The 27,536-nt window shown below is 36.5% G+C and overlaps 1 protein-coding gene across 1 annotated transcript in view; it reads right to left on the reverse strand.

The window, feature by feature from the left end:
• CPED1 (cadherin like and PC-esterase domain containing 1) overlaps positions 1-27,536 on the reverse strand; it is a 307,617-nt gene that overhangs the window by 173,728 nt on the left and 106,353 nt on the right. Inside the window, exons 8-10 of the mRNA XM_022582431.2 lie at positions 2,948-3,090; positions 2,091-2,163; positions 717-884 (exon numbers count right to left, since the gene is read on the reverse strand). Coding sequence (XP_022438139.1) covers positions 717-884; positions 2,091-2,163; positions 2,948-3,090 — 384 coding nt within the window. The remainder of the gene's footprint in view (positions 1-716; positions 885-2,090; positions 2,164-2,947; positions 3,091-27,536) is intronic.

Here is a 27,536-nt window from a genome sequence, read left to right on the forward strand (position 1 = left end):
GGAAACAGGGAACTCTAGGAAGGAATCAATAAAATCATAGGGAAACAACAGTCTATAATGTCATCTCTCTCAAAACCATCTCTCTGTAGAGCGTTGCTTCTTGGGGAGACCCTTCACATTCTACTTTTCCAAATTTTCCAATTATGGTTTTAAAACTGAAAGATACATAGAAAACAACACTGTACCTAGTAACCTGTACATATGTTTTTATGCCTCAAGAAAACTTGTACTAACAGATCATAAAAACTAACCAATCTTACTCTGAAGCACTACTCCATAATCATCAGCATCTATCTAACCAAAGACGTTAACCAGATGTGAATGCTTTAAAAATATTAGTATTATAACTCTAGTCCCTTGATGTTAATCTAGAGCACTCACAGCTATTCTAACTGCCTCTAAAAGGTCCAGGTATTCCTTTTAAAGTATTTTATAATATGTAATATGTATTATTCATTATAACCACAAATTTTCCCTGGGAATTAGGGACTGCTTTCCTTCATTTTCAACCCATAATTTCATCATAATCAGTCAGTCACATACTTAGGAGACATAAAAATAATATTGGTCCTTAGGTCGGAAAAATATTAAGAGGTTTATATAATGGATACAAATCAATTTCAAATGAGTTATCACGTTGCTTACCTGCACAGTAAAGAAAATGGCATCTTCCAAAAATGAAATAAATATTTGTCAGTACAAAAATATGCACTTACCTTAAATATACCTGATCTATAAAGTCTCTGAAATATCTCAGAAAATATGGAAAGTGAAGATTCATTAGACAGGAGAAAATTGAAAGTGTCTTTTAAAAGGAATTCTTCTGTGTTTTGGTCCTCAAAATCCATATTATCATCATCTTGAAAATTTAAATGCTCATGCACCTGTGAAAGAGTAAAAGCACAGCAAATATTTTTCATTGACTTACTTTTAATGCAGTGAAATCACTTCTAAGACGTGATTCATTTCCCGTTGGATTATAGATCAGAACTGACATCTAGTGGTCCTTTTGGAGGTCAACAGTTTTATAAAATCTAAGTAATGCTCTTTTGAAAATACAATTCTTTATAAGAACATTAACTGTTTTGTAAAATCAAATTAGTTTGTCTTGAACTTCTTCATTGTTGAAGACCTTGTGTTTATGGAAATAACATTTCTGAACAATAAATTTTAAAAATCATAATATAAACTATCAGATATGTGTGTAAAATAATGAATAAATGACCATTAGAGGACGTAGGTTCATAAAATTTCAAAATTTTAGAGATAAATCTTTGAACTATTCAGCCAAATGTCTGAGCCATATATAATGTAATCATTCTCCTTGTGTAATAGTTTGAAAACCAGTCACTACAGTATGAAGTCAAACTCTGGTTGCACATAATTTTATTTTGTTTCTCTTCATTTCTTCTCAGCCCATATCCCAAGATAGCTTTCTATAGACTAATGCAATCGATTTTAAAATCTTCTTGCCACTAAGGGCTATTTTAGATTAAAAATATGCTGGAGGAGATGATCTGAATGAGTTAATTTAATTTAAGAGGAAGTAAAAGAATCAGAGTGTACAAAAAACACTCTTAAATTTCCATACATTTAAACAAATATTGAAAACAAATATTTCAAAAATTCCTATGGCTTTTAAAATTAAAATATAGGCCAATTTTAAACTAAATATCTGTATGTAAAGAATAAAAGAGTTACCTTTTTTATAAACCCATATGAATAAGCTAGGTTACCTGCTATTTTCTATTATCTAAATGTCTGTTTTCCTGCATTAACACATACTTAGCTTTATTCCACATTTATTTCAAAAACAGTGGTTGAACCACAAAAAAAATCCATATTTGTTCAACAGGGATGCAGAGTGGGTATTGTAACTCAAATCAGAGACTCTCCATATGCTAGTTAATTCTCTGAACCAAAGTAAATATAAGTCTGTAGTAAGTTTGACGCAAGTTGCACTTATTGATCAGTTACTATGAATGAACACACCACCACCACCACACACACACACACACACACACAAACACACACGCACACACACCCTTCAGCCAAAGGGGAAGATCCCATGAGGACTCCGGCATACTCACCTGGAGCACTACAGGGGACCTGACGCTGCCATAACCAATATCAAAAGTTAAAAGCTGAAAACATAATCTGCATCTGAAATAAAAACACAAGGTAACAAAAATACATTCTATTTGCTGTATTTACTCTATTATTTGATACTATATGATTACTAATCACTAAGGTTAAATTTCAAGGTCCATACTAATTACAAAGAGCAGTGGCTTGGATAATCCAAAATTGAATACAAATTATCTTTGGATTTGGAATCTGTTTCGTTCCTTACAGAAAATACGAATATATCTAAAGTATTCATAATACATTAAACGAAACAATGAAGTGACTCCATAAAAACGTAATATGGAAAAGGAAGCTCTCCTACTCCTCTGTGCTAGGCATTCTTATTCGCATATAAAGCATGATAAAGCTTACATGGAGGCACCTCCTTTTTTGACATACTCGATTTAACATTTCCCTAGAAAAAGGCATTAAATTATACTCAAGTAAACTGAGATACGGAGATAAGAGTTAATGAATTTTGTTAATAAAAATCTATAAATAAAAATATACCTAGTCAATGGAAAGCATATATGATAAAAATAACTGAGCTTGAAAGGGGCTGCAATTAAAAAGATAATTTAAATAACTCTGCCTTATTTCTTGTCACCACTATTTAAATACTGGTGAGTCTTTAACATGCTCTGAAGTTTTAGGATCAACAAATTAGAAAACATAAGTTTAGAAGTTCATATTTTACACTGATATAAAATTTTCCAGGTAGCACCTACTTGTGAGAATTAAGATATATTTTCACTAACAATCAATTGTTAGAAGTAGGGGTTTTTAAAAAATTTTTTTTAACATTGAAATTTGTTTTTACCTATGGAAGGCCTTTGGTCCCAGAGTAGATGTTTCACTGAATACTTCAGCTGCTAGCAGGAGTTTGCTAATTGCTTCCTTCATGTTATCAAAAGCCTGAAGAGGTGAACTTGTTCTCAGGAACGTCTCAAAAAATGTTTGCAGCTATGAACAAAGTAAAGGATTCACATGTTGAAACTACAATCTCAATTTGTCTCTCTATCATTTCCAAAGTGAACAATGTGAAAGATCCCTTCAGACTATCTCTCCTTGACACACTCAAAAAGGAAAATTTGATCATCTAAGACATATATACATACATATATATTTTATATATACATATATATGTAAAATATACTGAAAGAGTATATAATATACTTAAGGTATATAATAAATATATATTATCACGTAATATATAATGTATATATATTGTATACATTTAAAAATATAAGCCCTCCGATTGAATGTGGGGTGCCAAAACATCCTGTAATTTAAATTACTTTAGAGGTGCTTACTCCGTTTTTCTTCTCATTCCATGGCACGTAATCATGGAAAGTGAAGGGGAACTCACAGAGCTTGTGATCAGAACTGCCAAGTTTATTTTGTGACTCTTCTACCTAGGTGAACTTGGACTTGCAACTCATTCCCCCGAATTTTTGTGTCCTTTTCTTTAAAATGGGTTACTACCTACCAAAAAGAGAGTTGTGAGGCCAAATTGCAAGAAAGTCACTGTAAAGTATGAAATTCAAATCTAAGCTTTTTATTATTATCCCTTTCCTGCATATATCAGAACAAAAAGAACTATATCGAAATCGCTTCTTCTTCACAGTGTTTTGCTGTGAGAGCTCTAGCCAACCACAGAAGAATCTAAGAGAATCTCAGTGTCCTCCTAACATGTTAATTTCAGGCTTCATGTGGCTAGAGAGAACGAGGCCGTATTACAAAAAGGGGCAGGATGTTAGGTTTATGTCTTCATAGAAACACTATAGTTGGTATCACAAAGAGCTATTTTTATTTGCTTAAATATGAAAACAATCACAACAACAAAACTATATCTTGAGGATGCTTAACACCAAAGTTCAAGTCAAACTTTCTAAAAAGTATAAAACAGACCTCAAATTGATTCATAAACTTTCTCTGGATAAACACACGCTTTCAAAAATGAAGAACAAAAAATATTTTTTGAAAAAACATGCAGCAGGTATACTATTAATATTTTTGGAAGAACAAACTAAATTTATCTGAGCTGCGTAAGACTGCAAAGTGAAAAACTTTTGTTGCTATAATAATGAAGGACAGATATTGACACAAATCACCTGAGGGAGATGGTAAATGTATCTTTAAGATACGCAAGCAAAATTCACCCAAGAGAAGCAAATGCTGACTTCATAAACTCTTCCCAGCTGAAAACCAGAAACCTAATGAGATGTACACTTTAAGACCCTATAAACACATCATTAGCATTTGGCAGTTGGGGTGTTTTTCCCTCTCTAAGGACTAAGGAAAATGAATGTTATAACTGTATGATCAAAAGAAAATAAATCAAAGCTAACACTAAAAATATTAACACCCTTGAGCCAAAACAGAGTCACATGTTTTTCCAAATCAAAGTAACTCATCACATTTCACTCACTTCACCATATTATATAGAAAGGGTTATTGATAATATTATTGCATTTTTCCATTTTAATGTTTTCTGAATATCACAGGGTTCAAGGTTAATAATTTAAGAAAGTTGGAAATGTTTGTGTAGCACATAGGATATATAAGATTATCAAATTATATCCTCCATGGTAAAAAATAATTAGCAAATTACTGCTCAGGATTGTATTTATTCTTCTACTGTGGAAATGTGTATTTCTTAATTTTTGACTGTAATTAATTTTTCACCATGTGGAAAGCACTGTGTGCTGGGTTTTGGGGGACAAGGTACATAGCATGGTGGTAACTCTATAGACTTTAGAGGCTGAAAGTCACAGTTTCGACTTTGGTTCTCCTGTTACTACTAAATTGTGAGACCTTGCGGGATTACTAACAGTAACTTTATGGAGGTATTGCTAGGATTAAATCAGAGAATGTACATAAGGTACACCACCACCCATCACACATCAATATTCAGTACACGTTAGCGCCTTTTATTAATTAAAACAAAAGTCCACAGCCTTCCTTCAATCAAGGAAGAACATTTAAAAAATATATGATAAGCCTTTTAATAGAAATATATTTAAAAGGGAGAAGAAAGAGGCATGGTGGGTAAATAGACCCCATCACTGGTATGTCTCCCAGCAGAAGTGAAAGAGGAGAACTGAAGGACCAGAATAACTGGCTTTCCTCCCATTTCCCTAAAACTCAGCCTTCCAAGAGAAGGACCGATGTCAACCACCACTCATGAAAGCAGGGGGACAAGAAGCTAGACACCTGCCATTACAAACAGAAATGTGAAGAGAGGAGATAGAAATGGCATTTAAAAGGCACAATTCAAAACAGAGAGACTTCTTCATTTTTGTATTCGTTCTGTTACCAATCTTTGTCTCTATATGCATTTCCTTCTATCTCATTGCATGCATTTCCATTTATTTAAGTCCTTCAAGTCAAAGAAAATTCTAGATGAGTCATCTCTTTATTTAGTACAGTGGCAAGCAAATTACATATGCCAGAAGTGAAAGTAGGACCATGCAAATGCTTACTATTTTTTTTTTAATCATCAACTTTCAATAAGTCGCCCAGAGAGGGCAGAATACCTATATCAATTTTTGAAACTCATCCACTTAGGCTAAGTGGCAGACTTCTTTGACTGTCTGCTCATATTGTAATTTGTTACACTAATTGTATTTCCTTGGTCAAATACTTGAGTTCTGTGCATCTCAACGTGCTCGCACGTAGAAAGAGAGAAATGTGCTTGATGATTTCATGAGACAATGTCAAATCTGAAATTATTTGATAGTAATTCCATTCAAAGCTATCAGAACCCACAATACACTTTTCACTCAGGAGCTTTCTTAACCCAAACACAAATATCTGGAAGAACACCTTCACTTTTGTAAGTTAAAATCAGCCATGAACTCAAATATCACGGAGACTTCTCTGTCTCTAGATCAAGACGTTTAATCGATGTTTTTGAATTACCTAAACATGAGAATATAAGATCCCAAGAAAATCAGTGCCTTGGCAGTAAGGTAAAAATGAATAAAAGAAGATCTTAAAACATTTAACATGACATGAAACTATTTTATGAACTATAAATTTTCCTCCTTCAGTACAAAAATGAAACACAAATTTAGTGCAAAATAAATTATGTAGAAAATGACCTTGTAAGATCACGGCTGTAAAACCAGGCAGTTAAAGCATCACCACTTGTTTGTACTTGTGTAAAATTCAAGCAATAACCCAGTAAGGCATTTGTAATTTCCACATCTAGCCATTGAAATATACGCAGATGGGTCAAAATTATCAACTAAAAATAGAAGGACAAGAGGGACTAAGGATGAACTTCAAAATATTTGTAGGAAAACTTCAGTTATGTTTTTAATATCTTAAAATATTTCTAAATTGCCCTTATATTCACCTCATTCCCCCACCCCCCCTCTCACAAACCCCTCCTGTGCTAAATTCTGGGCTTCACCTGATTAATTTCCTTTATCCTCCCATAGGACCTTAGGCAGATGGTTCTCAGTGGCAAAGCATGTTGTTCTGTGTTAAACTTGTTGACTTCCTTGTTTGCTCTCACCATTAGACCATAAGATCTTTTAGGGCAGATACTGTACCATTTTATCTTTGGGTGGCCAGTATCTAACACAGGGTAGGTATTAAGTAAACACTGTTGAGTAACTAAACCTAAGTATAACATTACAGAAACCACAGAGACTTTGATAAGAGAAATAGTTTACTGGAACTTCTGGATAACATAAATTTTCTCCTTAGGACAACATGTTTATCTCTCGTTTCCATCTCGTGAGCGAGGGAGGGTGAGCATTTTTCTGGTGACTTGTAATAAAACCTTTGAAAAATAGAAGCTCACAGCTGTTCGGGAGAATTTTTGAGATAAGAAAAATATAACATAAGAGTTAAAACACAGGATGAAAGATTAACCAATATTAGAGTTTTTTTAAAAGTCATGTTCTTGATTAACTGAGAAGCTATAGCAGAATACTGGTATTTCAATATTTTGAATTTTCAGTAGTGTTTAATAGCATTGTACCTTATTAAAGCTTACCAGAATTTCCCTCAGTATTAATGCGGGAGAGAGGAGTTTTCATCTTCTCAAAATAAAGAAGAATATTAGTACTTAAAACCATTTTTCACCCACAAGCATATGAAAAGATGCTCAACATCACTAGTCATTAGGGAAATGCAAATCAAAACCACAATGAGGTATCACCTCACATCCATTAGGATGGCTACTATAAAAAAAAAAACCAGGGCTTCCCTGGTGGCACAGTGGTTGAGAGTCCGCCTGCCGATGCAGGGGACGCAGGTTCGTGCCCCGGTCCGGGAAGATCCCACATGCCGCGGAGCGGCTGGGCCCGTGAGCCATGGCCGCTGGGCCTGCGCCTGTGCTCCGCAACGGGAGAGGCCGCAACAGTGAGAGGCCCGCGTACCGCCAAAAAAAAAAAAAAAAAAAAAACCATAAAATATTAAGTGTGGGCAAGGATGGGAAGAAATCAGAACCCTTGAGCACTGTTGGTGGGAATATTAAATGGTGCAGCCACTATGCAAAACAGTATGGAGGTTCCTCAAGAAATCAAAATAGAATCACCATATGATCCAGTGATTCAGCTTCTGGGTACAGAGCCAAGAGAATTGAAAACAGGGTCTCAAAGAAATATTTGTTCATCCATGTTCACAGCAGCATTAGTCACAATAGCTAAATGGTGGAAGCAACTCAAGTATCCATCCATGGATGAATGGATAGACAAAATGTAGTATATACAGACAATGGAATATTATTTAGCCTTAAAAAGGAAAGACATTCAGACACATATTGCAACTCAGATGAACCCTGAGGATAGTATGCTAGTTGAAATAATCCAGTCACAAAAGACACTGCCTTATTCCACTTACATAAGGTATCTAGAGTCGTCACATTCCTAGAAAAAGGAAATAAAATAGTGGTTGCCAGTGGCTTGGGGGGCGGGGGAAATGCGAAGTTGTTTAATGAGTATATAATGTCAGTTTTGCAAAAAGTTCTCGACACTGGTTTCACAACAAGGTAAATATTTTCAACACTACTGAACTGTACACTTAAAATGGTTAAGATGGTAAATTTCATGTTATGTATATATTACCACAATTTAAAAAAATTTTTAAGTAATATTGCAGTTTTCACAGCCTTACTCCCTCCAACAACCATGTTTAAACACCTGTTAATTTTGTATCACAAAAGTCCAGAAGAACACCTTTTTAATGGTTATAAATTTTGCAAAAGAAACGACACAAAATAACCCCTCCCTTGCTCCATTTCTCAGCTCCTGCAAATATTGGAAATAGTTTCCATCTCTATTCCGTCTCCTCTTACTCACTGTTTTATCCAGAAACAATCTTTTAACCTTGAACTTTTTGCTTGTTTAGTCTGAGAAATATCACACAGCAAGTTTGAATGCTCGTAGGAATGACCAAGAATAGAGGACAAATTTATGATGGGACACGAAGTCTAGAGGATGATCATTTCAGGTTAAAAGGAAAAGACCTTTTTTTTTTAAAGGAAAATATCTTATATTTTCCCTTAAAAGGAAATATCACATAAGAGTTCTGACTCAATTTTATCCATGGTAGAACTAAGGACACAACTAAATATATGAAATCCAAGAGTCTATGTTCTTTTCCAAATTAAAAGGGGAATAAATATGCATTCAAATCTACCTCTTTTTAATACAGTTGGAATTTAATTTTTTGCGGTACGCGGGCCTCTCACTGTTGTGGCCTCTCTTGTTGCGAAGCACAAGCTCCGAACGCGCAGGCTCAGCGGCCATGGCTCACGGGCCCAGCCGCTCTGCGGCATGTGGGATCTTCCTGGACCGGGGCACGAACCCATGTCCCCTGCATCGGCAAGCAGACTCCCAACCACCGCGCCACCAGGGAAGCCCAAGTCTATTGTTCTTGATTGATATTATTATTCTGCCTTTTACAGACTCAATTGGGATCTCTCTGTCTGACTCTGACCTCATCATTCTCTCTCCCTGGCACTTGCCAAACTCTTAAAGTGTATCTGAAGGAATTCGAACACCTCAGAATTTTATCCCAATGTAATATATTTTATATACAAAGTATTTTTTGATCACCTTACAATTCTCAATAAGAAAAATGTTTATAAATTTAATTTAAAATTGCACTTACCATATGGCTCTAAATTTTAAAATATTTTTTCCAAAGAGTTACGATTACAATTATTTGTTGTACACAACTGGTCAGAAAAATAGAAATACATTACAAATCTTAATAAATAATTTATAAAATAAAAAGTAAAATTGTTTTGGAAATGCACCCCTTAGATGGATACGACTTCTTTTTATTCACTTAGTTGAGTCTTTTTATCCATTGAGACAACAGTATTTATTGTTAGAACGAGAAGGGTTCAGTATTGGTATTAATATTATTTTCAATGTAAGCATGGAGAAGATTTGTTCACACAATACATAGGTGTAGATGGAAGGGTTTAGCTAGAGCAACATGATTTAATTCCTTGAGCTCCCTCCAAAGTATATGAAAAAAAAACAAGTAGTGATTTATCATGAAATATTTAATTTTGTTAAAAACTGAAAACAATCTGAGTTGTGGAGGACTTGTTACTTGGTGATTAGCATCCTTCACTTTCTCTAATGAAAACCATATTTAAATGCACCTGTTTTGGGGAGGGGTTGCAAAATTTTTTCACCCTGGAGCAATTATTATTATAATATTAGGGATAGATGAGCGCTAGGTCTTTCTTTTGAAGAGCAGAGGTCTGTGCATGAAGGGATGGAGAATAAAAAGCACCCGCTTTAGAGGTGCTGTCTCAGCGAGATCAAATTTTAGGAAGGTATACATGGGAAAGATGAAGTTATGGGCATTGATTCTCTTGAAACTATCTATGGGCCTGTGAACCCCTTGGAGAGTCTTCATCGCTCCCCAGAGGCACACGACACCCCACTTGAGGATCATAGCTCTGGCTGTGTCTGGCCCAGAGAACACATCTGCTGCACGTCAGAGGGCTGTGGAAGGGGATGAAGGGCTGGTGAGCATTCTGGACCGTAGCAAGAAGTCTCCTTTGTGTTTTAAAGGGTCATGATTTAGGGGGAAAATCAGATATATAAAAACAGAAGGAAAAGAGGAAAAAAGATTTGAGAAAGGGAGGGAAAAAAATGACTAAATTACAAACCTAAGCACTGATGTGATTTTTCATTTCACACACATGTGGTATTTGGATAAAATTCTATGTCATACTTAATAATACTCACTAACCCCAGCCAAGTTGACACCATGTGCCAGACACTGTGTGTTTCTCATGCACTGTTTTGTTTATATTCACAGCAATGCTATGAGGTTGATACTCATTATCCCTGTTTTATAGATGAAGAAACCGAGGGCTGAGAACACAAGTAATTTGCCTAAGGTTTTACAGCTAAAAGGTAACCTGTATGGGTGTTGAAACCAGTCTGCTTGGCTGCAAAGCCCCAGCATTACCTCTGCTACTGCGGCTTTGATTATACAGATTTAGGAATGTGGATGGACCCTGAAATATTGAAGAATGAATCATCTGTGTTTTTACTTTCACGGAAAATGTGTTTGAAACTGTCACAATTCTCAAGCACCCACACATCTAACAAATCAACTCAACAACTTGAGCATTTGTGTAGCCTAATTACCTTTTGGAAAAACTAAGGACATTTCTTTGTGACTTAAATGAAATTACCTGAATCAAGAACAAATTCTGTGTTAAGTCAAATGATTTAAGAAAATAAATATTCTCGTCATTTGTTTTAGCTCATTGAAAATTGGCTTGCTTTAGGGTAAACCACAGAAAAACTCAATTAATTGACTGAACCTAAATTAGGATAGTTTTTCCTCATTCTCTGGAATTAGATCAAAACTCCAATATTTAAGTAAGTTTCATGCTTCCAGTGACATGAATAATTTTATTCATTTGTACTTCTTAATAACCCTAAGCTTTAAAGCATACATTAAAATTAGAAATTCAGAAAGTAGATTCTGTGATTTAATCAGTTTCATGGTTAAAAAATTTTAAATTCCCCATATGTATATCAGAGAATTGATCAGGAGCAAGGTACCAAAACACAGAAGGCTATGAAGAGCATAAAAATTTAATTATTTGCTTTGAATGGTAGAACCCTGATTACGTTACATTCAACCTTCTCAGGGAGCTAGCAGGTTATCCTTATTGCCCCGTCTAGAATCTCTCAGTAGGATATAAAGGATTGGAGAGATTTTACAGAAAAAAGTAAAAGTTAGGGGCTTCCCTGGTGGCGCGGTGGTTGAGAGTCCGCCTGCCGATACGGGGGACACGGGTTCGTGCCCCGGTCCGGGAAGATCCCACATGCTGTGGAGCAGCTGGGCCCGTGAGCCATGGCCGTTGAGCCTGCACGTCCGGAGCCTGTGCTCCGTAACGGGAGAGGCCACAACAGTGAGAGGCCCACATACCGCAAAAAAAAAAAAAAAAAAGTTAAAGTTAAAGTTGTAAGATATTATCATTGGACTCTGTGGACATATGTCTACTGATTTTCCTTATATGAATGCCATTGTTCAAGCAGGTCACAGCTTCTTCATTTTCAGTGCCTAGAATGCACAGTCAAATGCCTGCTGCTTCTAGTTTGGTTTCTCCAACCTCACTCTGGCTTCCACCCCAAACGCTGGATAAACTGAACCCTTACTAGGGTGCACAGATTCCTAATTATTCTCTTCTCACCTTCTTATTGGAATACATCACACTTCATCATCCTACTATCCTCCAAGGGAACTGGTCTGTGAGTTGAGGTCCCATGTTTTTGAAGAGAACCCTTGATCCCATGGTGGCTGAGAAGCAGGCACTTCTGCCTGAGTTGTTTTTACAGTAATGGGGACTTGGACACCTGGGGCCTGCCTTGTCACACTAGGCAGGCTGAGCAACTAGTTATTCTGCTCACGACTTAGAAGTGGCAGAAGGGAGAGGGAATGAGGTGGAGAAAGGCGGGGAGGAAAGTGAGCGGGAAAAGAAACACCAAGCTCCCAAGGCGAGAACTTATTCTATGCAGGGCCCTCGGGCGAGTTTTGGAGCAAAGGAGACCTAAGAGCCAGACAAATGGAGACGAATCATGTAACTGGCTAGTCTGCCGTGACAGCAGGAAGCTCTCCTCCTCTCCACCTCCTCACTTCCCGCTTCTCTGTCCCACCCGCTTCCATGTTCTTTGTCTCAGGAAAGGGCACCACCAGTCACATCATGGCTGCAGAGTCCTCTCTGAGCCCTCTCTGTCTAGTCCCTCTCTCTCACCTCACCACTGACTCGTTTCTACCTCCAAAAGGTGCCAGTTTCTCACCTTCTTTTTTTTTTTTTTTTTTCGGTACGCGGGCCTCTCACTGTTGTGGCCTCTCCCGTTGCGGAGCACAGGCTCCGGACATGCAGGCTCAGCGGCCATGGCTCACGGGCCCAGCCGCTCCGCAGCATGTGGGATCTTCCCGGACCGGGGCACGAACCCGTGTTCCCTGCATCGGCAGGCAGACTCTCAACCACTGCCCCACCAGGGACGCCCTTCTCACCTCCTTTAGATCACCACCTCACCGACCCGTCCAAGCCACCATCCTCCTCATCCAGATGCCTTGCAACTGGTCGCTCTGTCCCCACTCATAATCCTCTTCAGTCCGTTCTCTACACAGCAGCAGCAGAGTGGGCTTGAAAAGGCAGATCTCATGACGACACTGTGGTGTTCTGTGATCATGCCTGGACTCTCCTACCTCAGGGCGTCGGAATGGGCCCTTTGCTGGGAATGCTTTACCACTAGCTCTTCAAATGACACTCAGTCTCCTCCATGAAGCACAGCTCAGATGTCACTTGGTCAGGGAGATCTTGCTACCTCTCAAAAGTGGGCAACCCAGTCACTTTCTACACAGCCTCCTCCCTCGTTGCATTCTTAGCAATATTAAAAATCTGCATTATGCCAAGGGAAGTAAGTCAGATAGAGAAAGACAAATACTGTATGATGTCACTTATATGTGGAATTAAAAAAATACAACAAACTAGTGAGGATAACAAAAAAGAAGCAGACTCACAGATATAGAGAACAAATTAGTGGTTACCAGTTGCCGGGGTAGGGGGGAGGCAGTGGGGGGGGAGTGGGAGGTCCAAACTATTAGGTGTAAGATAGGCTGAAGGAGGTATTGTATAACACGGGGAATAGAGCCAATATTTTGTAATAACTGTTCATGGAAAGCAACCTTTCAAAGTTTTATTAAAAAATTGTAGTTCTCTGTATTTGTTTATATATGTATAATTAATTTTTATCTGTATTTCATCTACTATTCAACACAAGAATAAACTCCATGAAAGCAGGGACTTTGTCTTGTTTGTTACTATATCACTTGAACCTAACAAAATGTCTAGCATATGAGACACTTCATATGAGAAGTGCCCAGTAAATATTTGTACAAGGAATCAAAAAACTTATTTAACCCATAGGAAACTAGTCCTATCTTTCCGAAAGAAAAAGTGGTTCAGAGAGGTTGAAAGACTTGCCTGAGGTCACACAGTTGGTACAAGGATCTTCCTACTGCACATCCATATCTAGGCCTCTAGAGGTCATGCTTTGGGATTTTTGTTTTTAGTTCTGTAGATCCAACACTATAGATCCAGTACTAGTGATTTATTTCTCTCTCCTTTAGAGTAAAAATGCAATTGGATATACGCTTCTCACTCAGCCTGAAAGAACGTCATCATTGTCTTATTCGTATTTTAAAATCACATTTCTTTTTCCTTTAATGGTAACTCCTTGAAAGCATGAAAATGTAACACAGTTCCTCAGCGTAATGTTTTTCTTCTTTGACTTCTGAGTTTAAAGTAATAATTTCACTCTCTGTGACTTGAATACATATTCTTTAATGTAGATGATTTGGGTAATCAAGCACACGGGAAAATTCTTATGCCTTTCAAATATATCTGGAATCAAATTTCTGATAGAAATCAATTTGGAACAGTACTTTTTTTTTTTTTAAGATGTTGGGGGTAGGAGTTTGTTAATTAATTTATTTATGTTTGCTGTGTTGTGTCTTCGTTTCTGTGCGAGGGCTTTCTCTAGTTGTGGCAAGCGGGGGCCACTCTTCATCGCGGTGCGCGGGCCTCTCGCTATCGCAGCCTCTCTTGTTGCGGAGCACAGGCTCCAGATGCGCAGGCTCAGTAGTTGTGGCTCACGGGCCTAGCTGCTCCGCGGCATGTGGGATCCTCTCAGACCAGGGCTCGAACCCGCGTCCCCTGCATTAGCAGGCAGATTCTCAACCACTGCACCACCAGGGAAGCCCGGAACAGTACTGTTTTAAACAGGTAAAGGAGGCTGTGATGGCTGGGACTATTGGATTCTGGAAGACTAGACACCAGGCATCGGGGAGCTGGTTTAGAAGGGGACACATACCACATATAGATACATATAAATACAGGGATACCAGGAATTCCTCTCTTGTTTGCAGTCCCTTTCTCCAAATGGTAAAACTTGCTTCATAGGGCTTCTAATAACTATTAATAGTTTCATAAGCATGGAGGTGAGGGAGAGAGGACAAGCTGTTATGAGACAGAGGATAGACTGGGGGGTATGGGGATGCTCCATATCAGGAAATGAGGAAGTCAGAGAATGACTGCTTTACTGGAAGATGCTCCAAAGAAACAGAATTTTAAAAAGCAATGAAATATGTCTGTATATTGCAGTACGTATAGAATACAGCACGATGCGTGTGTGCAGGATCCTGAGAAAGAATCCATCTTTGTCTGCCTTAGTAACATTCAGAGAAATGAAAGACAAACTTTCAGTTCCACCTCACAATATTAGCTCATTTATATAATTCAAAGGAATTCAGGCTAAAAACCGATTTGAGGTTCAGGCTGAAATCAAATAGAAGTACACACAGAAGATACGTGGATAAAAATAATGCACTCTCAGATGCTGAGTCGAAAGTGCTAGTGCTAACTTTACAGTAATTAAAAGAAAAACCTATGTATTGCAAAATCTCCTTAAATGGAAAAACAATTCCCAGTGACTTACAAATGTTGATATCATTCCAAATAACTGTGTAACCCAGGCAATTTAAATTGCACTGAAGATTTACCACCATTCAGAATCTCTACTTAGCAATATAGCCTTACTACCACAGCACGGATTATCAAATAACTTTTCAAAAATAAATATGTATATTCCAGTGAAAGAAAATGGTCAAAGATTTGCTGTCCAAATATTTTTGCTTTCTCTTTTTCTTTCACTATTGGACAGTGCATGCAATACCTATAAAGACCACTTGGGGGCAATACAGTATTTTTGTTGTGTCTCATCACATAGCTATGTAGGTTTCAGAGAAGATTGCTGTTTCTTTCAAATTTGAAGTCCCATTTTAATATATGGGAGGGAAAAGGCTGTATTTCATTTTAAACTTACAATGCATAAATCACATAAGACAAATGCAAGTCAGATTTTCTCCTGAAGGGAACAAAAGTCTGTCCTCTTTTAGCAGACAAATCAGTCTTACCTAGTTGGCACATTTGGGAATATTTTATATTTAGAATTTGTCACAGCTTTAGAGATAGATCTCAAAGAATAAAGGAAACTGTAAATAGAAATGTTTAAAATGACAAACATATAATGATCTTCAAAATGTACTAGTGGAAAGTTATTTTGTTTCTATACCTAAAGTGAAAATGTAAATATCACCTGTCTTCTCCACTGGGTATATATTTTAGAATAAACTTAAGCATTAAAGTAATTAATTTTTGACAACATTTACTCCCATTGTCTTCACTGTTATTACTTTGCATTCACATCATACTTTGTAAAGGGGTTATTTTATTACTGATTATTCTTTTCAGCAAGTTGATGAGTGGAGTCTCTATTCCAAGCCATTTCTCTCCCCTCTGTCTGCTGAGTATTAAGTATTGTGTCAGGCACTGAAGGTTTTTCTTTTGTAAATCAAAAATAAACAATCTCTTCTTTAAAGAATTTTACATGTATTTAGGCAAGTAAATTTTTCTGCTTCGTTTTTGTTCTCTTGATTCTTTTATTTACTTTATCTAATTTTTTCTCCCAATATATTTTCCTGTCCTCAGAAGATATTTAACATTACCACAGGGATGCAAAACTCAGGTGAGCCTTGTTGTCAAAGTCCAAGAATCAAGGCTTATGAAATTAAATTTGGTAACTCTCTTGGTGCCTTCTTAGAAGTGAAAAAAGTATCAGGAAGATGGCAGGGAGTTTTGCCTTAATTCATGGGTCCACTACCCAAAGATTCATTTTAACAAATCCTTATCATATGGAGGGTAGTGAAGGAAGAGATTATAGCTGCTCTGCCTTTGAACATCTTTCTGGCTTAGCTAGCTCATCTATTGAAGAAATAATGAGAAACTGAAAAATTAAGATGTTCCCTGTGGATGCTTAAACTGCTCTGGAGCACTGCTTACAAGAGCCCTCATTTTTCATGCTCAGTTTTTACTCTAAACCCTTGTTTATTTTATAAACTTCTGATCAGCGAGGTGTACCAGAAATCAGAGCAATAAGTCTGTACGGGATAACAACAGAAAGAGGAAGAGCCTCCATAAACTAATTTATAAGAGCTTCTGTGATGTCCACAGGCCATCCACTCCTAGGTTCCAGTTTGGAGAAATGACACTTGATCTTTGCAAATCCTTAACTGGGCATCTTCCTCATCCCGACACAGGCATCCACTAGATGGCGCCAAGGAGAAGGGGGCTTTGATCAGGACAGGTAAAGGGGGGGCAGGGAGCAAAGGAGTAGGCAAATACACACCCTAAACCCCAAACTACCACTGAGGCCTTCCCTCTTCCATCTCTCCAGCATCCTGAATGGATTCACTTACTTCACCTGAAGTCCCTGAATATCAGTTAACCTCCATTTTTCTGGATGGATAATTAACACTTGTCCATCAGTTTTCTTGCATTAAAGGAAATAATAATTAGCAAATTTATTCATTAGGGTTAAGTTTCACCTTTATGTTGTCACTACAATGCATATATATAATGTGTCCATATCAGATAATTATATCTGTTCACTATGTTAGTTCAGAAGAGATGACATAATTAACAAAGATGGTATATATAAAAAATTCGTATTTATCTTCTGTTGCAGAGCCTACTCTAAAATTTATCTTCTGTCGCAGAACCTATTCTAAAATATTTCCCCAAGTTTCAGTTTTTAGCAAGTTACAATTAACAAGATACCTTTAACAAAAATGATAATGATAGACAATCATTCACTGATTAATATTTTTTGAGGGCTTCCCTGGTGGCGCAGTGGTTAAGAATCCGCCTGCCAATGCAGGGGACATGGGTTCGAGCCTTGGTCCAGGAAGATCCCACATGCTGCAGAGCAACTAAGCCTGTGCGCCACAACTACTGAGCCTGCGCTCTAGAGCCCGTGAGCCACAACTACTGAAGGCCCTGCGCCTAGAGCCCGCGCTCTGCAACAAGAGAAGCCACCGCAATGAGAAGCCTGCACACCACAATGAAGAATAGCCCCTGCTCAACGCAACTAGAGAAAGCCCGTATGCAGCAATGAAGACCCAACACAGCCAAAATAAATAAATAAAATAAGTAAATTTTTAAAAATATATATTTTTTGAGTGCCTGGCACTCTCCAGATTTTGCCTGCAGTTCTGAAAGCTTAGGTTCATGGGTTTAAATGATCACTTTTGATCAAGTAAACATGGCCATGATTAATGAATACTTTTCTTAGGCTAATAATCCAGGTTCAGTATTAAGAATAAATGAATGTACAAAATTACCCGAAAGCCTTTTATGGAACAAAGATGGAAATGAATGAGTGAATAAAATGAATGAATAAAGGAAATTTTTCAACACAAGAGACAAAGTTGCCATGGGCAGCATCAATGCCATCAACAGCATAAAATTATTTTGCATTTATGCACTTTAAAATCCTGGGCAGTTGCAAAATAATCATTCTTTTTCTAGAGCTAACATATACCTGAAATAATATTTAACACCAATATGGGCTGATTAGATAAGTGTTATTTTGCAATTATTATTTAGGTTTTTATTGTAAGTCAGCTCTCATCACATGTTTATTCAATTTTATTCTGGTTATCTATAATTTCTATTTATATAAAATCATACTTTAAAATGAACACCCTGATGCAATTTTTAAATTTAATCCAAGCAAGAGTAGACCAAGTAACACATCAACTCCTTTTACAAACTCCCAGAAGCAGGCTTTGATTCACATTCCTGCTACAGCTGACATAAATCTCCTGGGCCTACAGAAGGGCCAGATGCTCAGTGAAGAAGTCTTTTACAAGGTCTGCTCCATAGTCTGCAGTTTAGATGTAAAATGAAGATCAGGAGAAGAACACTTCCTCAAGTTGAAAAACTATAATGTAACTTTATACCTGCTTCGAAAGACATTACTCATTTTTACCTTGAGAATATATGAGCTATCTCACCTGACATTATGAAAGGCACTGTATAAATATTGACGGCAAATGAGGCTAACTTTATCCCTACAACTGTATCATGGTTCCCAAACTGAATAAGAGACATATGCATCTTTTAAAAGGGGTCCTTGTAAATAACAACATGCCCCTCTTTGCCAAGGTTCACTCTCTCCTCTGTGCACATTTGCTGATTGCATCGATGTGAGAGGCAACTGTGGGCACTGGAAATGGAGGAATGGTCCCCCAAAGGCCAGTGCAGTGGTGGTAGAGAGCTGGTGATTCAGAGACTGGGCGGCAGCTTGCTTTAACTTTGGTTTCCACTGGAGGTGATTCTCATAGATACTGACGTGAGCAAAGACGGCAATGTCCTGTGTTTTCCCTTTTCCATCAAAGTGGCCCTGCCCAGAAATTCAGATGACATCTGCCTATTACATTTCCTGGAAAGCCACTAGAAGATCATTGCAAAATACAGGGCTGAATTAGAACAGCTAGGGATTAAATATCCTTGGGCACTTTCTTCACATGGTTAAACAATTTTAAATCATCTTTGATTGAATGCCACCCAAGCATTTATCAAGAGCTGATTACATTCAAGGAATTATCCTCATGTAACCTCTGAATACCAAATATCAACAAAAGAACGCCTTCAAATATGGAATGGCTGATCAAAATACAAATTCATTTAAGTTATGTCTCAACTAGAGAAAATAAGGCTTTGGATAGGTCTTCCCGCCAGAAGTCACAAATCACTCCAGCAATACATTTTCATCCAAGCAGTCAGCCATGATCACAAGTATACAGAATCTCCAGACATCATAAAGAAGTTATGGACAGGAGAGCTTCTTCTCTGCTGGATAACTTTACAATGGATGACGGGATAACTTGTGACTTTTTACTCTAAGAACCAAATTTAAATTTCTTGCAGTTAATCTACATGACTTGCATATAAAGACAGCCATGGATGTATTTGACTGAAAGGTATAGTTACAGTGTCTGTGGAAGAGTTCTACTCTTCAATGCATAGGTATAACTGGAGGGTTATATAATTGAATTGAGAGATGTTTCAGGGAAGAAATGTTTGAATAAAATATTGCTTGCAGTTGAATTTATTATATTCACCAAGAAAATGACATTGCTTAACAGCAAGCAGCAAAAATGGTGGTTTTAAAACTGGATCAAAGGATATAATAATCAAATGTTGCATTTGCTATTAATTTTCTTTCTTCTCCACCTCCCTTTCCCTTTTAAATTTGAACATTCTTTGGAAACATCTAACACTTATATTTTAAATTATTTTTACTGTACAGACGGGGATTTTAGAAAAGTTTAGTTTATAAAGCTTCTATTTCCATTATTTCTCAAATTTGCATTAATGATATTTTTCAACTCTCTCCAAAGCTATAGTACATAAAGTATCTCAGCAGCAGACGTAATTGGAAATAAATGAGCTCATAGTTATATCTGTTATTACTTTCATACTCCTTTAGCTGCCAGAATGTTCTATAAATGGCCACCAATAACCAGTTTAGTGGGCTTGCCTCACTGCACAGTGCATAAATCACTACTGATTTAACCGAGCAATTTAGCCTTTGTATTCAGGACTCAGTACAAACACACACACACACAAATTATGTTTTGTGGAAATTTAAGAACAGTATTTAATAAAACATTGATATCACATGGTTAGTCTTTAAAGTGGGTTTTGGTCCTGTCCTCCACGTTAGCACTGAAAACCATTTCTGTATTTTTTCACTTCTAAAAATATCACAAGGTAGCTGTATTTTGGAGAATGGTTAAGTGATTTAACAGGTAAGTATAATCTATTTGTTTTAACTGAAGCTATAAGTACTTCAGTTGGGTAAATAAATAGACCCTTGTTTTCTGAATCTATCTGTAGCATCAAGTATAACTTTGACCTCTAGAAGGAAATAATTGCTCTCTGACACATTAATCCAGGAAGCTGCACTACCTCCCTTTGAGAGCAGATAACAGTACTGTCCAGAATAATCAAGCAAGATCTTGAAAAGACAAATCCCAAGGAGAGGATGAAAATGACAAGAACTGCAAGCTTTCCCATGCTACAACTGCAGCTCACATCTGTCCTGCAGACATGACAAAGATATGAATAACAAACAGAGCAGTGAACAAAGCATGAAAATCTAAAGAAAACCAAATCACAAAGAGCTTTCTTTTCATATGATTTTCGTTTAGGAAATACATAAAAACTATCACACAAAAAAGCATATCATTTCTACCAGTCATTTCTACTGGGGTTGGGGGATGTGGTGCTTAAATAAAGAAAAAACAAAACAAAACTTAAAAACAATTACTTGGACTATCTAGGAGCTTCAGTTTCCCATCAAGATGGTGAACTATTATAGGTTAAATGAGATTAAAGTATGAATTTAACTAAAGAACAAATGAAAACTTGTGTGAAAATGATTTTGAAAGATATTTTGAACTGGCTTGGCCAGTGGTGGCAGTGGGCAAGGATTGCTGGAGTTTGAGGAGGGTGTTGCCAGAGGTTTCTTTGAGAGGACAGTTTGGAGGAAAGCATTTTTGTTTCCCTCCTGCCTCCCCCTGTGGTCCCCTAGGACATTCACTGCTGCTCCTTTCTTGTTAAGGATGTGAAGCCCACCCCAGGATTCAGGTTGCTGAATGTCCCGCTCAGATGAGGAGGTGATGAGATGTGTGGGATTACATCACATCTGGCATTCACTCCTCTACCCTATTCTCTCTCAAACCCCAAGTTTGATGGATTATAATGAAGGGGAGTGCCTCCTCCCAGGGCTTTTCTATCTAAGAGGTTAGGGAGTGAGATTCTGACCAAGGAAGTCACCTGATACCGTAGTAGCAGAGAGAAGTGATCAAAAGTGGTTTTACAATGCCTGGAACTCATCCTCATACCTCTTTTGGATTTACCTGGCCTTCCCCCAATATGATAATGGTGAGAATAAATAGTATCTGCAGGATAACTTAAGCTCAAAGGACAAAACAGGGGACAAATGAAAAGTATAGGCACCTGGAAAGAAAAGCAACAAACTAAATGCCATATATCACGCTCCTAAAACTAAAGGACAAGGGGTTCTGTGGCAATGGATAGCACATTGGACTTCTAAAACCAATGGGCTAGGAATTTAAAATAAGCATGATTAATATACTCATACTAGAAATAATTGAAGATAGTAACAAAATGAAATATTAAAGAAGATCATTAAAAAGAACCAAGAGGAAAAATAGTAAGAAATCAATAGATATAAGTAAAAATGTGCATAGTCCTCAAGTTAAGGGGTATCGGCACATGAAGGAAGGGGTCAAAATCTGGACAACAGAAGAAAGAAAGAAGAAACAGTGAGCAAAAATATTCCAAGAAATAATGGAAACAAATTTCCCAGAATTAAAGAGTAAAGACTTCAGGCCCAAACTGGAAACACAAATAAGAAAAGAAACAAGTCCAGGGGGATGTTGTGAACAGTTTAGGAGATGTGAGGGTGGTAAATTCCTTGATAAAGTTTGGTTAGGTTTGGTTTTTTAAGAAAACAAAACAAAACAAAAAGTGATTATTTCAACCAGAATTAAAAATCTACACTGTAGATCTACACTGCAATGTGGGGAAGTAGTGTAGAGAGCAAAGGATATTAGTCTTAAGGGGGCAGAGTGGGAGATATTAAAAATTTAAGAACTTAATAGGAGAAAATAAACATGAATGTATGTCTTAAATGAAGGATATCCACTGCATGTTATATTAAGAATGTATAACTTTTAAGCTGACAGAAGAAAATTCAATCTTTACAGTGAAAAGCAGGAAAAGATATTTTAAATAAAACAAAAAGAATGCATTGAAAAATTTAAAAAATAAGATGGTAGTCACAATCTAGGCACATAAGTTAAAAATCATAAATTAGGGCTTCCCTGGTGGCGCAGTGGTTGAGAGTCCGCCTGCCGATGCAGGGGACGCGGGTTCGTGCCCTGGTCCAGGAAGATCCCACATGCCGCGGAGCGGCTGGGCCCATGAGCCATGGCTGCTGAGCCTGCGCGTCCGGAGCCTGTGTTCCACAACGGGAGAGGCCATGGCAGTGAGAGGCCTGGGTACCGCAAAAAAAAAAACAAAAAAAAAAATCATAAATTAAAAACGAAGATTCTCAGATTGGATGAAAACAATCAATTCCAAAACTATATTGACTATTTAAAAATACATTTACTACAAAGACATGTAGAAAGGGTAAAATTAAAAATACATATGGTAAAACAAAAATATGAACTAAAAGAAAACTCACAGCTGACGAAAATAGAAATTAAAGCAGTAGTATCCTAAGACAAAAGAAAGCTAATATATACTGGTTAAAGGAACTATGGAGAAAGAAGTTGTACCCATCATAAATAACAGGTAGCAAACAACATAACTTCAAAATAGTCAACCCACTGAATGGCAGGGAGAAACAGACCAACAACTGTAGTTGGAGATTTTAATACATTCCACTTAGCAACTATCAGATCAAGAGGAAAACAAATAGGTATCTGCAAAATATGATTAATAAGAGAGGCTTTAACTATTAATATATACAGAATTTCTATACCCATGTAGAGTTTTTCTTTTCAAGCACCCATGGAAGTTTTTTTTTTAATAGAAAGATTATTAATAAAAGAAAGCCTGGATAAATTCCAAGACAGCAGTAGCATACAGGATTTGTCCTCTGATAATAATGCAATATATTAGAAATTCATAACAAAAGGATAGCTGAAAAAGAATCCTTTATTTATAAATGGAATAATATGTTATTAAATACCTTGAGTTAAACAAGGCAATCATAAAGAATAATAAAAAATAATTAGAATTAAATAATTCAAAATTTATGGGACATGACTAAAGCAGGACATAAAAGGAACATATAGATTTAGCCATTTTTACTAGGAAACAAAAAATGTTAAGCATAAAGGAGGCAAACATTCAAATAAAGAAACTATAAAGAAACAATAGAGCAAACAAACAAAACACTAGAAACCAAGAAATGACACAAATAAGGGCATAAATCTGTGAAACTGGGAACAACAACTTCAAAATGATGAAAAAGATTAACAAAATAAAAAACTAGTTTCTTTAAAAAGATTTAACCAACTCTAAAAAAAAAAACTTCTGGCAATTCTAATCAAAAAATTTAAAAAAACACATATCTACAAAGGATAAATTTAAAAAGACGAAATAGCTATAGACACAACAGATACAAAAATCAAAACATTATAATCAACTATACACTAAAGAATTTGAAAATTTGACGAAATTGGTAACCCCCCCCAAAATTGCCAAATTGTACAAGAAGAAATTGAGAACTTAAAATCAAAATGTTTTAATAAGTTGAAATGTCAATGCTATTTTAAAAAACCTCCAAATCTATTTTTTTCAAGAGACTTGTACCAAATTCCTGAGGGTAAGCTAATTTCTATCTTATATAAGTTGCTCCAAAAAACTGAAAAAAAGTGAAAGTTATCCAGCTTAATTTTATGAAGCTACAATAATCTCAACTGTAAAAACCAAGTATGAGAAATATAAGAAAATATAAATCCACATAATTTATGATCAAAGGTATAAAAATTGTAAATAAATCCAACAGAGTATTGAAAATAGCACAAACTTATCAAGTAGGTTTTATCTCATTTATGCAAGGAGGTTTTATTAAGAGAAAATCTAGCAATATAATACACATAAACTTGAGGAGGAAAAAAAATCATGATTATCTCAAAATGCAGGGAAAAAGTGTTGGTGAAGTTCAAAATCATTTCACGATGAAGATTTCCAGCAAACTAAAAATAAAAGAGAATTTCCTTGACTTGGTAAAGTTTATAAATCCATATGTCTTTGAGTTATATTGTAAAAAGATTTATAAATGAAATCATATGATGTCTTGTATTTGTTTCAAAATAAATTAGTGCTAGGGAAAGGGAGTAGAGAGGGTACAGATGAAACAAGACTACCTATAAATTGTAACGGCCGAAATGTAATGATAGATCCATTGTACTTAATTATATTATTCTCACTGCTTTGGCAGACATTGCAAAGATTACATACCAAAAACCTACTGCGAGCATTTTACTTAACGGAGAAACTTGAGACGTGCCCATCTTAAAAGATGTTCAACTCAAGAACATCCACTATCAGTTCTACCTTTAAAGATTCTTGGCAACATTAGTCAAGGAAAAGAAAAAAAAAAAAAGAAGAAGGAAGTAGAAAAGAAGATAGCCAAGAATTAAAAGGAAAGAGATTAACATGACCTTATTTGCAGATAAAACACCTAGTAAAACCAATGATACTAATAGTTAAATTATTGGAACAAGTTTATCAAATAGAAATTCCACTTTAAAAATAGTATTTCTTGAAGATGGCAGGCTAGAAGAACATGGAATTCACATCTCTGCACAACTAGGCACCTACCAGGCATCACTGGGGGACTACGGACACCAAAGGGGATGGGAGGAACTGCCAATGACCAGCTTGCAGGAGGTCGGGCCCAAGCTCCTGTGGTGGGAGCTCTGAGTCCAAACCACTGGACTAAGAGAGAACCTCAGACCCCAGGTTAATTGGAGTGAGGCTTCCCAGAGGTCCTAATCTCAGCACCAAGACCAGGCTCTATCCAACTGCCTGAAAACTCCAGTTTTGGGCACCTCAGGCTAAACAACCAGTAAGACAGGAATATAGACCCACCCATCAAAAAAAAAAAAAAAAAAAAAAAAAAGAAATGACAAAAGAATATGTTACAGATGAAGGAGCAAGGTAAAAACCTACAAGACCAAATAAATGAAGACGAAATAGGCAAACTACCTGAAAAAGAATTCAGAGTAATGATAGTAAAGATGATCGAAAATCTTGGAAACAGAATGGAGAAAATACAAGAAACATTTAACAAAGATCTAGAAGAACTAAAGAGCAAACAAACAATGATGAACAAAAAAATAACTGAAATTAAAAATACTTTAGAAGGAATCAATAGCAGAATAACTGAGGCAGAGGAACAGATAAGTGAGTTGGAAGATAAAATGATGGAAATAACTGCCAGGGAGCAGAATAAAGAAAAAAGAATGAACAGAACTGAGGACAGTCTCAGAGGCTTCTGGGACAACATCAAATGCACCAACATTAGAATTATAGAGGTCCCAGAAGGAGAAGAGAAAAAGAAAACCTCTGAGAAAATATTTGAAGGGATTATAGTTGAAAACTTCCCTAACATGGGAAAGGAAATAGCCAATCAAGTCCAGGAAGCGCAGAGAGTCCCATAGAGGATAAACCCAAAGATAAACACACCGAGACACATACTAATCAAACTATCAAAAATTAAATACAAAGAAAAATATTAAAAGCAGCAAGAGAAAAGCAACAAAAAACATAGGACAGAATACCCATAAGGTCAGCAGCTGATCTTTCACTAGAAAATCTGCAAGCCAGAAGGCAGTGGCAGGACATATTTAAAGTGATGAAAGGGAAAAACCTACAACCAAGATTATTCTCCCCAGCAAGGATCTCATTCAGATTCGACAGAGAAATTAAAACCTTTACAGACAAGCAGAAGTTTAGAGAATTCAGTACCACCAGACCAGCTTTACAAAAAATGCTAAAGGAACTTCTCTAGGCAGGAAACACAAGACAAGGAAAAGACCTACAATAACAAACCCAAAACAATTAAGAAAATGGTAATAGGAACATACGTATCGATAACTACCTTACAAGGAAATGGATTAAATGCTCCAACCAGAAGACACAAACTGGCTGAATGGATACAAAAACAAGACCCGTATACAGGCTGTGTACAAAGACCCACTTCAGACCTAGGGACACATACAGACTGAAAATGAGGGGATGGAAAAAGGTATTCCATGCAAATGGAAATTGAAAGAAAGCTGGAGTAGCAATTCTCATAGCAGACAAAATAGACTTTAAAATAAAGACTATTACAAGACACAAAGAAGGACACTACATAATGATGAAGGGATCAATCCAAGAGGATATAACAATCAAAAATATTTATGCACCCAACATAGGAGCACCTCAATACATAAGGCAAATGCTAACAGCCACAGAAGAGGAAATCGACAGTAACGCAATCATAGTAGGGGACTTTAACACCACACTTTCACCAGCAAACAGATCATCCAAAATGAAAATAAGTAAGGAAACACAAGCTTTAAATGACACATTAAACAAGATGGACTTAATTGATATTTATAGGACATTCCATCCAAAAACAACAGAATACACTTTCTTCTCAAGTGCTCACGGAACATTCTCCAGGATAGATCATATCTTGGGTCACAAATCAAGCCTTGGTAAATTTAAGAAAATTGAAATCATATCAAGTTTCTTTTCTGACCACAACACTATGAGACTAGATATCAATTACAGGAAAAAATCTGTAAAAAAGAAAAACACATGGAGGCTAAACAATATGCTACTAAATAACCAAGAGATCACTGAAGAAATCAAAGAGGAAATTAAAAAATACCTAGAAACAAATGACGATCAAAACACGACAGCCCAAAACCTATGGGATGCAGCAAAAGAAGTTCTAAGAGGGAAGTTTATAGTAATACATGCCTACCTCAAAAAACAAACATTTCAAATAAACAGCCTAAACTTACATCTAAAGCTATTAGAGAAAGAAGAACAAAAATATCCCAAAGTTAGCAGAAGGAAAGAAATCATAAAGAAAAGATCAGAAATAAATGAAAAAGAGATGAAGGAAACAATAGCAAAGATCAATAAAGCTGAAAGGCGGTTCTTTGAGAAGATAAACAAAATTGATAAACCATTAGCCAGACTCATCAAGAAAAAAAGGGAGAAGACTCAAATCAATAGAATTAGAAATGAAAAAGGAGAAGTAACAACTGACCTTGCAGAAATACAAAGGATCATGAGAGATTACCACAGGCAACTATGTGCCAATAAATGGACACCCTGGAAGAAATGGACAAATTCTTACAAAAGCACAACATTCTGAGACTGA

This window comes from Delphinapterus leucas, chromosome 9 (assembly GCF_059928025.1).
Source record: "Delphinapterus leucas isolate spDelLeu-1000000601 "Yukka" chromosome 9, BTC_Dleu_Yukka2, whole genome shotgun sequence".
Taxonomy (NCBI): Eukaryota; Metazoa; Chordata; class Mammalia; order Artiodactyla; family Monodontidae; genus Delphinapterus; species Delphinapterus leucas.